At 41.8% G+C, this 14717-nt stretch overlaps 1 protein-coding gene across 3 annotated transcripts in view; it reads right to left on the minus strand.

Moving 5' to 3' along the window:
- Window positions 1-14717, minus strand: part of mindy3 (MINDY lysine 48 deubiquitinase 3) — a 34784-nt gene extending 20067 nt beyond the window's left edge. The window contains exons 1-10 of one of the 3 annotated variants that reach the window (XM_076279839.1): window positions 14411-14717; window positions 13601-13921; window positions 13382-13461; window positions 9914-9974; window positions 8709-8963; window positions 8049-8100; window positions 7342-7456; window positions 6384-6457; window positions 6167-6246; window positions 3692-3762 (exon numbers count right to left, since the gene is read on the minus strand). In XM_076279839.1, the coding sequence (XP_076135954.1) occupies window positions 3692-3762; window positions 6167-6246; window positions 6384-6457; window positions 7342-7456; window positions 8049-8100; window positions 8709-8963; window positions 9914-9974; window positions 13382-13461; window positions 13601-13694 (882 nt within the window). In that variant the 5' untranslated portion in view covers window positions 13695-13921; window positions 14411-14717. Of the gene's footprint in view, window positions 1-3691; window positions 3763-6166; window positions 6247-6383; window positions 6458-7341; window positions 7457-8048; window positions 8101-8708; window positions 8964-9913; window positions 9975-11342; window positions 11582-13381; window positions 13462-13600; window positions 13931-14410 lie in introns of those variants that run through there. The other 2 variants (XM_076279840.1, XM_076279841.1) reach the window with 2 other exon arrangements.

Here is a 14717-nt window from a genome sequence, read left to right on the forward strand (position 1 = left end):
GAGACCAAATTTCCCTCACGGGATCAAAAGAGTATACTTATACTTATACACTCACATAACATATAAAGAATAAAAACAGATCAAACTTACAGCAACAAGCAAACTCATACCAGTTAATAACATACCCCGACAACCAAAGCCACACCTGTCAACAACGCACAGCGACAACCAAACTCATACCCGTCAATATCGCATAACAACAACCAAACTCTTGCAGGTCAAGAACACACAGCAACAACCAAATTTATCCTCCTAACAACCAAAGAGATGTCTTCATCTCACATTTCAAATCCCCACTCACTCACTATCCATCCACAGAACACAGACACTGTCTCTGCAGCCCTCAACATCACAGTGCTTAACACCACAGCGAGCAAGTAGCAGTGAACTGCTGCTACCACAAAGAGAGCTTTTTTGCCAAGATATGCTGACAGTCCTTCGGTAATTCATGAATGAGTTCTCCTTCAGCAATGTATTCGGGCAAACACTACTGGTCTAATAGTGATTAAGTGGGACAATAGTGTATTGAGAGTGATGTGCTCGGGGAAATATTCTTTGGCAAACACAAAAGGGCTGAGGCAGTTCCCTACTCCAACCCACACAAGCTTGCCAGTGGTTGCACAACACTTCAAATGGATTTAGGCTGCAAATAAGACTAAACTTTGCACACACACAAACACATTTCAGAAAAATGAATTTCATATACAGTCAATGGGCCAGTTGGCCTTTGAATCTGAGTGAAAGGAATGTCCCTGCGCACAGCACCTACACTCACCTGGACCTCTACTCAGCATTTAGTATTCATGAGTCAGCAAAAATGACCAAAATTGACTGGATTGAATCCATGCTCATGAGACAGCCAAAATCACTCGCACAAAGATGCTGTAGATATACATGTCACACACACACACACACACACACACACACACACACACACACACACACACACACACACACACACACACACACACACACACACACACACACACACAAACACAAACACACACACACACTAAGAGAAAGAGGAGGTCAGGATTGATGAAGCTGTAGGAATAAATGTTCCACTACCTCAGAATGCATCTGGATTGATGATGGATCAGTCTGTAGTAATAGTCTTCATGTGTGTGTGTTTGTATGCAAAAGAGAGAATGCACATGTGTGTGTGTTTGTGTGCAAAAGAGAGAATGCACATGTGTGTGTGTGTGTGTGTGTGTGTGCAAAAGAGAGAATGCACATGTGTGTGTGTGTGTGTGTGTGTGTGTGTGTGTGCAAAAGAGAGAATGCACATGTGTGTGTGTGTGTGTGTGTGCAAAAGAGAGAATGCACATGTGTGTGTGTTTGTGTGTGTGCAAAAGACAGAATGCACATGTGTGCAGATGATTGCTCTCACTCAGAAGCCATATAAGATGTTTCCAGTTTGGCAGAATGGATTCCAAGTACAAGGTTCCAAATCCTTCTTTTCATCTTTCATCAGCTCCCCCTCTTTCCCACCCTATGTACCCCTATACCCCCTCTTTCCCACCCTATGTACCCCTCTTTCCCACCCTATGTACCCCTATACCCCCTCTTTCCCACCCTATGTACCCCTATACCCCCTCTTTCCCTTTCTTCATCTCCATTTGTGTCCTCATCCTTCTTTCCACTCGTCTTCCTCTCCTCCTGCTACACTTTCCACTCATCTTCCTCTCCTCCTGCTACACTTTCCACTCGTCTTCCTCTCCTCCTGCTACACTTTCCACTCGTCTTCCTCTCCTCCTGCTACACTTTCCACTCATCTTCCTCTCTTCCTCTCCTCCTGCTACACTTTCCACTCATCTTCCTCTCCTCCTGCTACACTTTCCACTCATCTTCCTCTCTTCCTCTCCTCCTGCTACACTTTCCACTCATCTTCCTCTCCTCCTGCTACACTTTCCACTCGTCTTCCTCTCTTCCTCTCCTCCTGCTACACTTTCCACTCATCTTCCTCTCCTCCTGCTACACTTTCCACTCATCTTCCTCTCCTCCTGCTACACTTTCCACTCGTCTTCCTCTCCTCCTGCTACACTTTCCACTCGTCTTCCTCTCCTCCTGCTACACTTTCCACTCATCTTCCTCTCCTCCTGCTACACTTTCCACTCATCTTCCTCTCCTCCTGCTACACTTTCTCCTTGTCCTTCCTTGCCCCCCCCCCTCTCTCTCTCTCCCCATCTTCTCACTCAACATCCCACACTCCCCTCATCTTCAGAGCTCAGGTTGAGGGGGTTCGCTCCCAACAGAAACACCATTATTCACTCTCATTGAGGCATGCATAATAAACACATCCCTATAATGTTACTGGACTTCACAGTGAAGAAACAGTGCTTTTACATTCATGTAAAGCCAGAAAGAGAGAGACATGCATGCTAATACTTGTGACAGACATGTATCATATTCTAGTATTGTTGTTGAATATGTGTGTGGTGTGTGCTGGGTGGGTGTATTGTAAGGTGCTGGCAGCTGGCTGTGCACAAAGAACACTGTATTCAAGCTGGCATATAAGCATAGTGTGTGTGTGTGTGTGTCTTTTCCTACTTTGACAGAGGTCAGACAGGCATACTACAATGTCAAAGGCCATTATGGGATCGGATTTATGTGCTTGTGCGGGTGCGTGTGTGTGTGTGTGTGTGTATTTGTGTGTGGCTGTTGACCAAGTCCTCTTGACACGGAAATGGCACAGATCTCATTTCCCCTGAACAACCAAGCCAAAAACCACAGGCCCAACCACTGCCAAATCTGCCCCATCACGGCACGCACCACAGCCACTAACAGCTCTGATTCATTATGTCCGAGGCGCTCCATACACCAGAGGTATATAAATTAGCATGGAAGCAGTAAGCACACAGAGCATCTTGACTGTAGAAGCAAACGCCAACATCCATCAGCACAAACAGCGGCAGCTGCAGTCTGAAATTGTGGTTCTGTCCACAATGGTAAACTTTTGGATGGCTGAGTAACCCCTAGCCTCAGAGCCCCTACTTTAGAACTGATTTTCCTCTTCACCCGTCCAGTTCTCCCCTCTCTCTCTCTCTCTCTCTCTCTCTAAACTTTGTGGAAGCGTTTCCTTAACCCTTGTTTACATCCCAAATAGCTTAGGTGCTCTGCAAACACACCAAGCTAATGTGTGGGAACGACTTGTGTTTGTGTGGGAGAGATCTGTTATCTCGGTTAATGTGTTAACCGAGGCATTGAGACCAAATATTTATTTACACATTGGTAGCAGCCAGAGCGCTGTCCTGTGGATGTGAGTGTGTGTGTGTGTGTGTCAGAAAGAGAGAGAGAGAAAGAGAAAGGAAGAGAGATAGAGAGTTTGAAGTATTACGTTTTATGAGACCGTCTTAAGAATAAACATGGGAAAATGGGTTTTTGCCCAAATATATATATGATGCATTTGTGCCTGGTTGTTGCTGTTTGTGAGTGTAGAAGAGTGTGTGTGTGCATGCATGCTGTTTGTGAGTGTAGAAGAGTGTGTGTGTGCATGCATGCTGTTTGTGAGTGTAGAAGAGTGTGTGTGTGCATGCATGCTGTTTGTGAGTGTAGAAGAGTGTGTGTGTGCATGCATGCTGTTTGTGAGTGTGTGCATGCATGCTGTTTGTGAGTGTAGGAGAGGGTGTGTGTGCATGCATGCTGTTTGTCAGTGTAGGAGAGGGTGTGTGTGCACGCATTACTTTCTTACCTTGCAGTACCTCAGCGACTCCATGAGTGTGAGAAATCCTACTGTGGCCTGTTCATTTATCCCTTTCAGCTCTGAAACACACGCACACACACACACACACACACACACACACACACACACACACACAGAAAGATTCAGTTAAACTCCCTTAAGAACATTCTACTGGTCCTGTTTTGATCATACTGATATTTCTTTAAGGTGGCCTTGTACTCCTCATTGTACTGTGTTCAACACATGAAAGGGTTGGGTTGTCCTTGGGTTCTCCTGTTATGTGATGTAAACCTTACATTGCCATATGTCTAAATGAAACACAGCAGCCATGTGTCAGAATGAAACAGAATCACTGTATCAGATTGAACACTAATAAAAATGACTGTTTTTTAAACAGTGTCAATGGAGGATTATTATTGGTTTAAGGGCGCGGTCCGCTCCCTAGGTTTCGGTTATTTTTGCTAATGTGAACAGTCTACCGAACCCAGGTGTGGGCCCGGGACCGGACCAGATTCCGTCAGAAAACAGTGGTCTGGGGTACGGTTCGCTAGAACTCCGGCGCAGTTTGAATGCTATCTGTTCTAAAACAAGGATATACACTGTCGTTGTTGCGACGTTGTCAAACAATATTGATAAATATAAACTAGTGTTTATGACATAAACGGGCCCGGGTCTGTAAACAAAACTGTGATGTGAACAGAAACCAGCTGGCTCAGGGCTGGGGGGGCTGGGGGGTAATTGCACTCGGGTTCGGTCCAATTAAATGGACCAAGTGTGAAGGCAACCTTAGACTGCTGCAGTCCGAGGGTTTCAAAATAATTCTAGTACTCTTAAGAAGCTGTTCAGTAATTTAAATCAGGAAAATAGTTTGCTGCGAGATTGAAATGAGTAATTTGGTTCAAAGTTCACCCGGCAATTACAATATATAACCACATTCATTTATAGAAGTTTGTGACCATATAGATATGTGGAAATTTAGGACACTTTTCGTCATGGTTAACTTGAATTATTTGGTACGATTTTAATAAATACCAAATCAGGAAGAGACTAAGTATCTCAGGTCTGGCTTAAAGAGGCCCTATGTAGTGTAAGTTTACATCTGGACTTAAAGCAGTGTTTCTCAAACTTTGTTTCTGGGGACCCACTTTTTAAAAATGACAGACTATCGCGACCCAACTCGTGACTGTGGTAGTTAACAAACTAGATCAGTGGTTCTCAAACTTTTTCTTTTATTTCCCACTTTGATCAAGGGGGCATTCTCGAGCCCCACCTGTCCCTCATCGCTCTAAGAAAGTGGTAGGTCAAGCTTAAAATTGTCAAATTTATTGAAATAATGACAAGTTCTAAATATATCCTCTTCAACAGAGTTAAAATCAGCTGGTGCTGCAGATATAATAATAAATAAATACATAACACACATATTTCTGTTTTCCAGCAACATATTAGGAAGTATAGGCCATTTTACAGCATTGTACAATATATTCAATGAAATACCAACATGCTGCATTAAATGGATCCATAATCCAGTCATACTGAGCACTGCTGGTTGGGAAATATTTTTGAAATAAACTTTGCAGGGATGTGATGTAGGCCTACTGTTTAATACATGGGATCACAAGAGTGCCTCCCAATCAGACGTTTCAGCGATTTCGCTCAGAAATCTCAAAGGCATAATACTGTCGCGATCGAGGTGCTTGTCCCATACAGTTTTTTTGGTGAATGCAGTAATCTTATTTGCTAGGTGAGGTAGGTGCTTGTCTTTGCCTTGTAACTGGATATTTAACTCAAATGTATCGCTAAGATATATGAAATATATCGCTAAGATAGGCCAGCTTCGTCAAGAAATGTTCATTAGTAAACGTGCTTGCAGATTCAAACATGCGCTCTTCCTCCAAGAAGAGGCGACTCGGAGCTCAAACACGCGCGACAGCACTTTACCTCGGGAAAGCCACCTTGCCTCGCTGTGAAACAGTACAGCCTTTTGGTCAGCTACCATCTCTTCGCAAAGTGCGGAGAATAGACGCGATTTTAAGGGCCGGGTTTTGATGAAACTCACCACTCTCACAACAACGTTCAAAATCTCATGTAGGTCGGTCAGGACTAACTAAGCTGCCTTGACACGAGCGCTTCCCTGTGAATAACACAGTGCGTCCATTGCGCATTGGGTGCTACCTGGGCCCAGGCTACAGATACAAAAATAAATAAAAAAAACTCCTGTTTTTCACGTCAGTTCGCGCCCCACCTGGCATGTCTCCGCGACCCACAGTTTGAGAAACGCTGACTTAAAGTGTATCATAAACCCTCCCTGAGGTTCAGTTCAATGTGTGCTGTATGATATGCACTGATGGTTGGATTCACTTGGGGTGGAACAACACTGTCCTCTAGTGGCATGCCAGCATACCATTCAAAACAAAACAAAACAAAACAAAACAAAAACAAGAATCAATGCATCCTCTACATAAAGAAAATGTTAAACAATCTCACTCATTCCAGAGCACTCCCGGTCACCATCCCATACGTTTGACACAGCACGACCCGACACCAGGAGGTTGATCAAGCTCTGACTGCAGGGAGGGACATAGACAAAAAAAATGGTTAATGTGTTCAAACCACACCTTCATCCGATTCAAACAAATCTCTTTTATTGGATGAAATGTTTACTCAGAGGCTGTAAATAACTGGTCTCCATGCTGTCTCTTACCTGCCATGGCCATATACCGGGTCTATGAGCGGCTCAGTAGTGTCTTCAATCTCATTCCGGATGTTCTCTATCCCCTACACACACACACACACACACACACGGAGACAGGAAAAGGCAAAAAGGCGGTGTCAACATAGAGAAGTAACACACAAACGACACTAGAGAATAGACATTCTTCTTTCACTCACTGGCATACAAAACAGTCAACCATAGGCCACAATACAACAGAGGGACAAGATCATGGGACAGAACAGACAAGTTCAGGTTAAAACAGAGCACAGTGAGGATGACTGTCATACAGACACTTACTTTAGTGAGGATGACTGTCATATAGACACTTACTTCAGTGAGGATGACGGTCATATTTAGTGAGGATGACGGTCATATTTAGTGAGGATGACTGTCATATAGACACTTACTTTAGTGAGGATGACGGTCATATTTAGTGAGGATGACGGTCATATTTAGTGAGGATGACTGTCATATAGACACTTACTTTAGTGAGGATGACTGTCATATAGACACTTACTTTAGTGAGGATGACGGTCATATTTAGTGAGGATGACGGTCATATTTAGTTAGGATGACGGTCATATAGACACTTACTTTAGTGAGGATGACGGTCATATTTAGTGAGGATGACTGTCATATAGACACTTACTTTAGTGAGGATGACTGTCATATAGACACTTACTTTAGTGAGGATGACGGTCATATTTAGTGAGGATGACGATCATATTTAGTTAGGATGACGGTCATATAGACACTTACTTTAGTGAGGATGACGGTCATATTTAGTGAGGATGACGGGTCATATAGACCTTACTTTAGTGAGGAGGACTGTCATATAGACACTTACTTTAGTGAGGATGTCGGTCATATTTAATGAGGATGACGGTCATATTTAGTGAGGATGACGGTCATATTTAGTGAGGATGACGGTCATATAGACACTTACTTTAGTGAGGATGACTGAATAGAGGAAGAGCAGAACTCCAAATTTGTTCCTCCAGCTGTCGTAGAGGGACAACACAGCCTCTCGCAGCTCACACACGGAGTTTAATGTGCGCTTGCTGAGAAAGTACACACAGGCACACACACGCGCACACACACACACACACACACACACACACACGTGATTATATTAAAAAACAGAGGTATATTAGTACCAATTAAGCATCAACAAGCAAATGCTCTGCAGTGCTTTATGCACTAATCCATGGCATATTATTTTTTTCAACATCAAAATACAAGATGCAATAACCCAATCATGCATGCATGTATGTCCTTAAAGTAAGCTGAATTGCAGCACTCTCAAAGGCACCGTCAAACATGTGAAATCCATCTCAGATTCGAGGTAGTCAATGTCATGAATGTATTCAGTAAAGAACACTAAAGAATGTTTTTGGTCTGTTCATTTTCTCTACTCTATACGACTGCAATCCATAAGAAAGGACATTTGATTCCCCTGTATGAAAGCATATTCAAATACCATAACAGCTTACGTGACAATAAACCATTGCATTTTAAGTGGGGTATAAATGACTTTACATTCAATATTTTGTGGAACTAATACCATAATTACATCTTATGATGAGGTCTACTGTTATTACTACTTTATTACACAGTAATTAATGAGGAACAGGGTTAGGTCTATAAACTTACTGAATCAGGGAGTGAAATCGCTCAAAGCCAAGATCTTCAGCAGCCAATGCAGCTACTCACGCAAACACAGGGCATCAGATAACACACACATGGTACATGTATTAGAGAACACTGATTCAAGGCACTACATATCAGTCTACAGATTAGCCTGGGCACGTTAGTTTGCCAGGAGAACACAATCATGCACTCAATCATTGTTGCTGCAGTCAAAAAATCTGCCAACATTTTTCAGTTCCACTGACCAACCAGCAAATGAACTACTGAACTGACAGCACAGCATAACACATAAAAAGTCATCACTACATATGTATGCATGTACTGTATGTGCAATACTATTGGATCAATGTGATTAAGAGTGATGAACAATTATTTACAAATGTAATATTTAGAAAAATGAGCATTTGGAAAGTTTTCACTGCCTACTTTGTCACTGTCTTATCAATAGCAAAGCTGCCGTATGTTCAAAAACACCAAGAGCTACATGTGTATGTGTGTGTGTGTGTGTGTGCGTGTGTGTGTGTGTGTGTGTGTGCGTGTGCGTGCGCGTGCGCGTGCGTATGTGTGTGTGTGCAAGTGTGTGTGTGTGTGCATGTGTGTGTGCGTGTGCATGCGTGTGCATGCGTGCGTGTGTGTGTGTGAACACAAGCGCGCTGCACTCACTGGGCAGCTGCTGCTCTGCGGACTGGCTGGGCGCTGGCTCCGGCTGCTGCGGTCTGAGCCCCGTGGGGGCGGCGTTCTCCGCCTGCGTGGCGTGCGGCTGCCCGTCGGCGATGTCTGCGGGCACGTCGCCCGGCTCGTCCGCGTCCTTGCCAATGCGCGTCCACACGGCCAGGCTGAAGGTGTGGCTCGGGTTCTGGCACGCTGACTCCAGCAGCTCGCTCAGCGTGGTGCACAGCAGAGACTTCTGCTGCTCATCTAAGAAGGGGGGGCAGAACATAAGGCATGAAGACAACATGGGCATAAAGACAACATGGGCATGAAGACAACATGGGCATGAAGACAACATGGGCATGAAGACACAGGGCATGGGAACAGACAGAGAAAAGAGAGGAGAGATGAAAAGGTGGAGAGGGAGAAGGAGAGAGAGAGAGAGAGAGAGATGTATAATTTAGAGATCCTATTCAGTTTGTTAGCAGCCTTGACATAAAAGAGCATAGTAAGCAAAGATTTAAAGACACGTCGCAGACATTCCAAACTAAAGCAACAGCCCTCAATGGTCCACAGTACTTTGCTGTCATTTGGCAATGCAAATGAGTCCCCCTTTTATATCGATCAGCATGACATAGCAGTGGTCATCAACACTGCCTATTTATCGTCAGCCATAGTGTCACTTTATAGTGCAGGCAATAGTGGCACCAGCTGCACAGTGCCAGGGGATGACATGGCTCCTAACTTGTGGCAGATTATTAGGCAGAAAAGGACATATTCAAATCTATGCATTGATATTAACACAATACTCTTTTATCAGTATGTTCAAAGGGATTCTTTTTTTTTTTTTAGTATATATTTTTTGGGGCTTTTTATGCCTTTAATTCGATAGGATAGTGGAGAATGACAGGAAGCGAGTGGGAGAGAGAGTCTGGGTGGGATCCAGAAAGGACCACGGGGCGGGAATCGAACCCGGGTCACCAGCGTACGGTGCAGGTGCCCCAGCCAGTTGAGTCACGGATACACCGCTATGCACATCTATGATGACAGTCTTACTGTCTAGTCATGAACCATGAGTAGGCATCAGCATTACAATGATCATCACTCTGTCTTCCGATGACAAGGCTACATAAGGCATGCACTGCAGGTTGAGGTGGCCAGATGTGTTGTGCATTGTTGATAGCCGTAGTTGTGTGAGTGGAAAGATTGCTACTTACCTGAGAGCTCTCTCCAGTTTGAGTTCTCAAAATTGAACAGCATGTTTTTCAGCAGGAATGCCTGAAAAGCAAAGATGCTTTTAGACAATCAAAACCATCAATACACTGAAAGGAGATACTGAGATGAATCCATCAAACAGAATTCTTAAAAAAATATTTATAAACTGGAATCAATTCCAACAGCTATATCAATCAATGTTATTAGGTATATTGAAACAGTGTATAAAGTGCACAGTTCTAGCTTATTGAAAATAATTTGACCATGTGTAGAGGATTACCCTCATTCATTTAATAAACCCCACCACGAGGATAGAGTGAATCTAGTAAGTCAAACTGGCGGTTAAGTCTGTTTTGAATATGAAAAATAGAATTAAATATTTTAGAAAAAATATTGATACTTGGCGGTAGCGTATTGATAAAGTTATACGATATATTGCAGTATCGATATTTTGTCCCACCCCACGTCTTCAAATGACGCATGTCAAGGGTAATGATTTAGACTAGAGCAAGTATAGAACTCACTCATGGGTAGTTTCACAATCAGGGTAAGCGCTTTGTTTCACCAGCCCTAAAAAAATGAAACCTTCTTGAGATACCATTATTTATGTGTTTTTTTCTTTTGTGTATCTATTAAAGGATTACAATTTCAATCCTCAGATATGTACAATCTCGTTTTCAAAAAAAGTGGTAAGGCTGTGTAAAATGTAGATAAAAGGAGAAAGGGAGCAGCAGTGATGTCACCACCTGACATTCGAGCATTCGAGCTGGGTTTAATTCCCGAAACCCGCTGTTGCGATTCGGTGTCGCTTGGACTAAAAGCACCTGCTAAGTATCAGTGAACTTTACTTAACTTCACAATCGGCAAATCTCATAAACTTAGTGGCAAGTATGACAGCCAACAGCCATCAAATGTTGAGACTGACAAATTTAAATATTTCATGAATCACTCATTTTGAATTTGATGTCAGCAACACATCTCAAAAAAAGTTGGGACGGGGCAACACATGGCTGGAAAAGTTATGTAATGCTAACAAGAATACAACTTATTAGGTTAACTACCATGACTGGGTATAAGAGCATCCCAGAGAGGCAGTCTCTCAGAAGTAATGATGTGGAGGAATTACAAAACCCCAGACTGTCAAGCAGCTGAAATCCTATATCGGGCAAGAATACAACAACTTTTCATTCTCAAAACGCCAGCAACTGGTCTCCTCAGTTCCCAAATGTTTATAGACTGTATATAGACTATGATTTGCAAATCATAGCATTCTGTTTTTATTTACATTTTACACAGCGTCAACTTTTTTGGAAACGGGGTTGAATACTTCCAATGTTCTAGGTGTGTTGGAGTAGTCTGGCCCCGGCCGCCTGCATCTCAGCTCATTCTCATCTCACTGAGATACAGTCTGGCTCCTCTCAATGCGCTTACATTTCCCTCAACCACCAGGCTGGCGGGCCAATCAGCGATGAGAGGGGATGACGATAGTTTCGAAATCGAAAGTGGCAGTAGTAAATGGTAGTAGTAACGCCTGCAAACATCAAGAAATTGCAGTCGGAAGAATGTGTACATTTATACAGCAAAGGTAAATACTAGGGCTGTCAATCGATAAAAAAAAAAATTGAATTAATTACATACTCTGTGATTAATTAATCTAAATTAATCGCATATATAATTTTTGCTGTGAAAGTATTTTAAATATTTAAATTCAAATGAATCATTGATTAATCAGTATTACTGACATTAATGTTCAAACAATCTTTTATTATTATTTTTACTGTTCAAATAATTGCCATAATAATCTATGATATGCCCTAATATGCTGAGGAAATAAATTCAAAAGTGCTTCGGGAAGAAGTTTTTTTTTTTTCACATACAAGGCATTTCATGCCACAGATATAACCTGGGGGACACAATGAAAATAAATTAACACTCCCCTCAATGTCAACACTTATTTCTTTGCATTGATGTGCGACTATAGAATTTATGAACTCCGGTGATATGCAAATTCCTTGCTGCAGACATTGCAGAGGACTTTATTTTCAACACTTTATTTTTTATCAACACCATCAGGCCATTTTTTAAAAGTAAATGTTCCAATCAATGATCCAGGCAGCACGTTTTCTTCTCTCTCCTTCATTTTACAGTCTAATTTTTACTGACTAGAACGGCTTGGGGTCAAAGGTCATACGGAATCGATTAATCTGCACTAATTTTTTTAATCAGTAATTTTTTCTCAAATTAATTAATCGAAATTAATCAGTTATTTTGACAGCCCTAGTAAATACATTGTTTCCTGTCTACCGATGCGGTTTATCATCAGTTTGCTTTATCAAAATAGGAAGTAACGAGGGAAATTCCCGATCAACGTGATTAGTTAGGCTGCTGGACCAATGATTTCAAAAGTCCATTACAATACAAGGGTTGGAAACACTTAGACTACGTAGACTGTGTTTTGCCATGAGTATAAGGTTAAATATTATAGGCTATATAAAATATTTGTAGTGTTTATTATTGTTCCTTGGGCTAACATTATTTATGCAAGACTGGCTAAGTAAGTTGCATCATGTATACTGTGTAGCATATTTAGGAAAAATGTGTTGGGAGTTGAAAAAAAAAAATTCCATGATCCAACATAATGTCACCTCTCTACCACTGTGTCGACCATCCATTAATGCTAAGGAGTCACGGTCAAGACTCTTTTCCTCTGTGACTCCTTAGTGTTAATGGATGGTCATTGGGGATATGTTGACTCATCTGGTCTGTTCACTTTGCATTTAATTAATTAATTCTCTTTGTTTGTATGGTTTGTATGTTTATGTTTTGAAAACTAATTATTTTCATCGTTGATATTTAATACCCTCATTATCATTACTAGTATTGTTATGCTTATGTAGGCTTTTCAACTTTATTTGAAAGTATTATTTTAACTAATAATGTAGTGTTTAACATCTCAAGTTAAACACTACATTATTAACAAGTCCAAAACTGAAGCCGAAGTCCAACTTGTATCAGTAAATTTTGTTGGTAGTCTGTTACTTGGTTTGAAGTATTTTCTCTGCTAACCTTCAACTAGGTCTGCAATATTTCTGAACTTTGGCCTATACTTCAAATACCCACCATCTCCATTACAATTATGATAATTTTGTGCTTTTTTGGACATCGCAATTGTAACATATTACAGAACGTCCTGGTGTGGTCCAGTTTCCTGCCCATTGTTACAGTTCTGTGAATAAGACGTGCTAAAGTGGTATAGTTATAGTATAGTGGTATTTGAGAATGCAAATGACATTTGCACTTATTTTGTTCGATTATCTACTAGGTGCTGGTAAGTATTGTAATTAATAACATACAGTTCTCCAACATAATCGTATATTCTGCAGTACACAGACATGTATGGGGATGATGTCGAGCGCTTACCCTGATCGTGAAAATACCCGGAGGCTGGCAGGCAAAGTTGGCACACTCACCTGCACAGGTACAATAATTGCGCAAGGTCCACCTTCAAATTGCTCCAAAGCTGTGGGCTCCGTTTCGCTGAAAACGAAACCTACAGAGGAACATATTCACTGGTCACTACCGCAGCATAGTACATGAAATCACACTTCCAGCAAGATATAGTGAAAACTATGCAAGTGCTTTTAGACAAGATGTTGGTGTGACCTCACATCCACACACAGACGACTTACCCTGGGTCCATCTCCTAAAGAGGGATGGTGACATCCCGCTGCTGTTCGGTCTGCCCCACACCAAGTCCACTACTTCTTTACTGAACTCTGACATTTTGATGGAGTCGGTTTGCAGCTTAGATGAAGTATCACTGAGGTTCCAGACTGCACATGCAGATCCGTGGCTGGATGGAGGGCTCCTACGAGCAGTCGGGTCTGGTCTATGGTGCCTAGCTAGCTTGCTTGTGCTAGCTGGGTGACTTGACAGTTGATTTTCAGCTTTGTTTCTCGTAATGAAGCAGGTGGCATTTGCCACAGAGATGAGCAAACAATACTACCTGTCTGCAATAGCTAATGTTAGTTACATTAGTAAAATATGTATACAGACATAACAAGATAGTCTATATGCCAAATGTAACTAGCCTGTTATTCGTCACTAATGTGATGGCTAATAGCTAGCTTCTACTTAATTCATTGAGAAATGTACGGAGAGGTGTAGCAGCTAGCTGGTTCGTTGATACATATGATGTAAGACTCGTAGTATGTTTATGTCTATTCAATAAGGTGCATTTACAAGCCAACTTTAAGTTAACACACGACAGTCTCAACACGTCACTTCTAAGGAATAAAATGAAGTAATTTAACGTTATCAATAACTGATCGAGCTAACGTTAGTCAGCTAACGTTAAGTTAGCAAAGGATGGTTAGCTTCACAGCGTTAGCAAAATGCTATATAAATATTAAGAGGTTTCAGTTAGTCTATTTAAGCGCTAAAGATGAAACTATCCTTATAAATCACTCAGCATCAAGTCATAGTGTAACTTAACTTACTTGATAATTCTGCCACAATCCTGGGGAAAATGCCGTTATCCTATCCTAGCTAGCTACGAATCTGTCCTGCTAGCTGGCTGGCTGGCTTTGTAGCAAGCAGTCGCCTGATGTCTTTAACAACAACCAGTACTGCGATGAGGAAATGCTTATTGAAAGCTGCTACAAAATAGACCGTCTAAGGACAAGTCCAGCAGATTCAGTGACAGGTGACTTAAACAAATGGGATTCAAAATTGTTGGCTAATGTAAGCTGACTCACTTTCCATCCAGTCGGTTTATTTACTATAGCGCTACAAACGTGCGCTCAA

This window comes from Alosa pseudoharengus, unplaced genomic scaffold, assembly GCF_046254945.1.
Source record: "Alosa pseudoharengus isolate Yale_2024_CS ecotype anadromous, Long Island Sound unplaced genomic scaffold, YU_APseudo_1.1 YU_APseudo_1.1_scf_12, whole genome shotgun sequence".
Lineage (NCBI taxonomy): Eukaryota > Metazoa > Chordata > Actinopteri > Clupeiformes > Clupeidae > Alosa > Alosa pseudoharengus.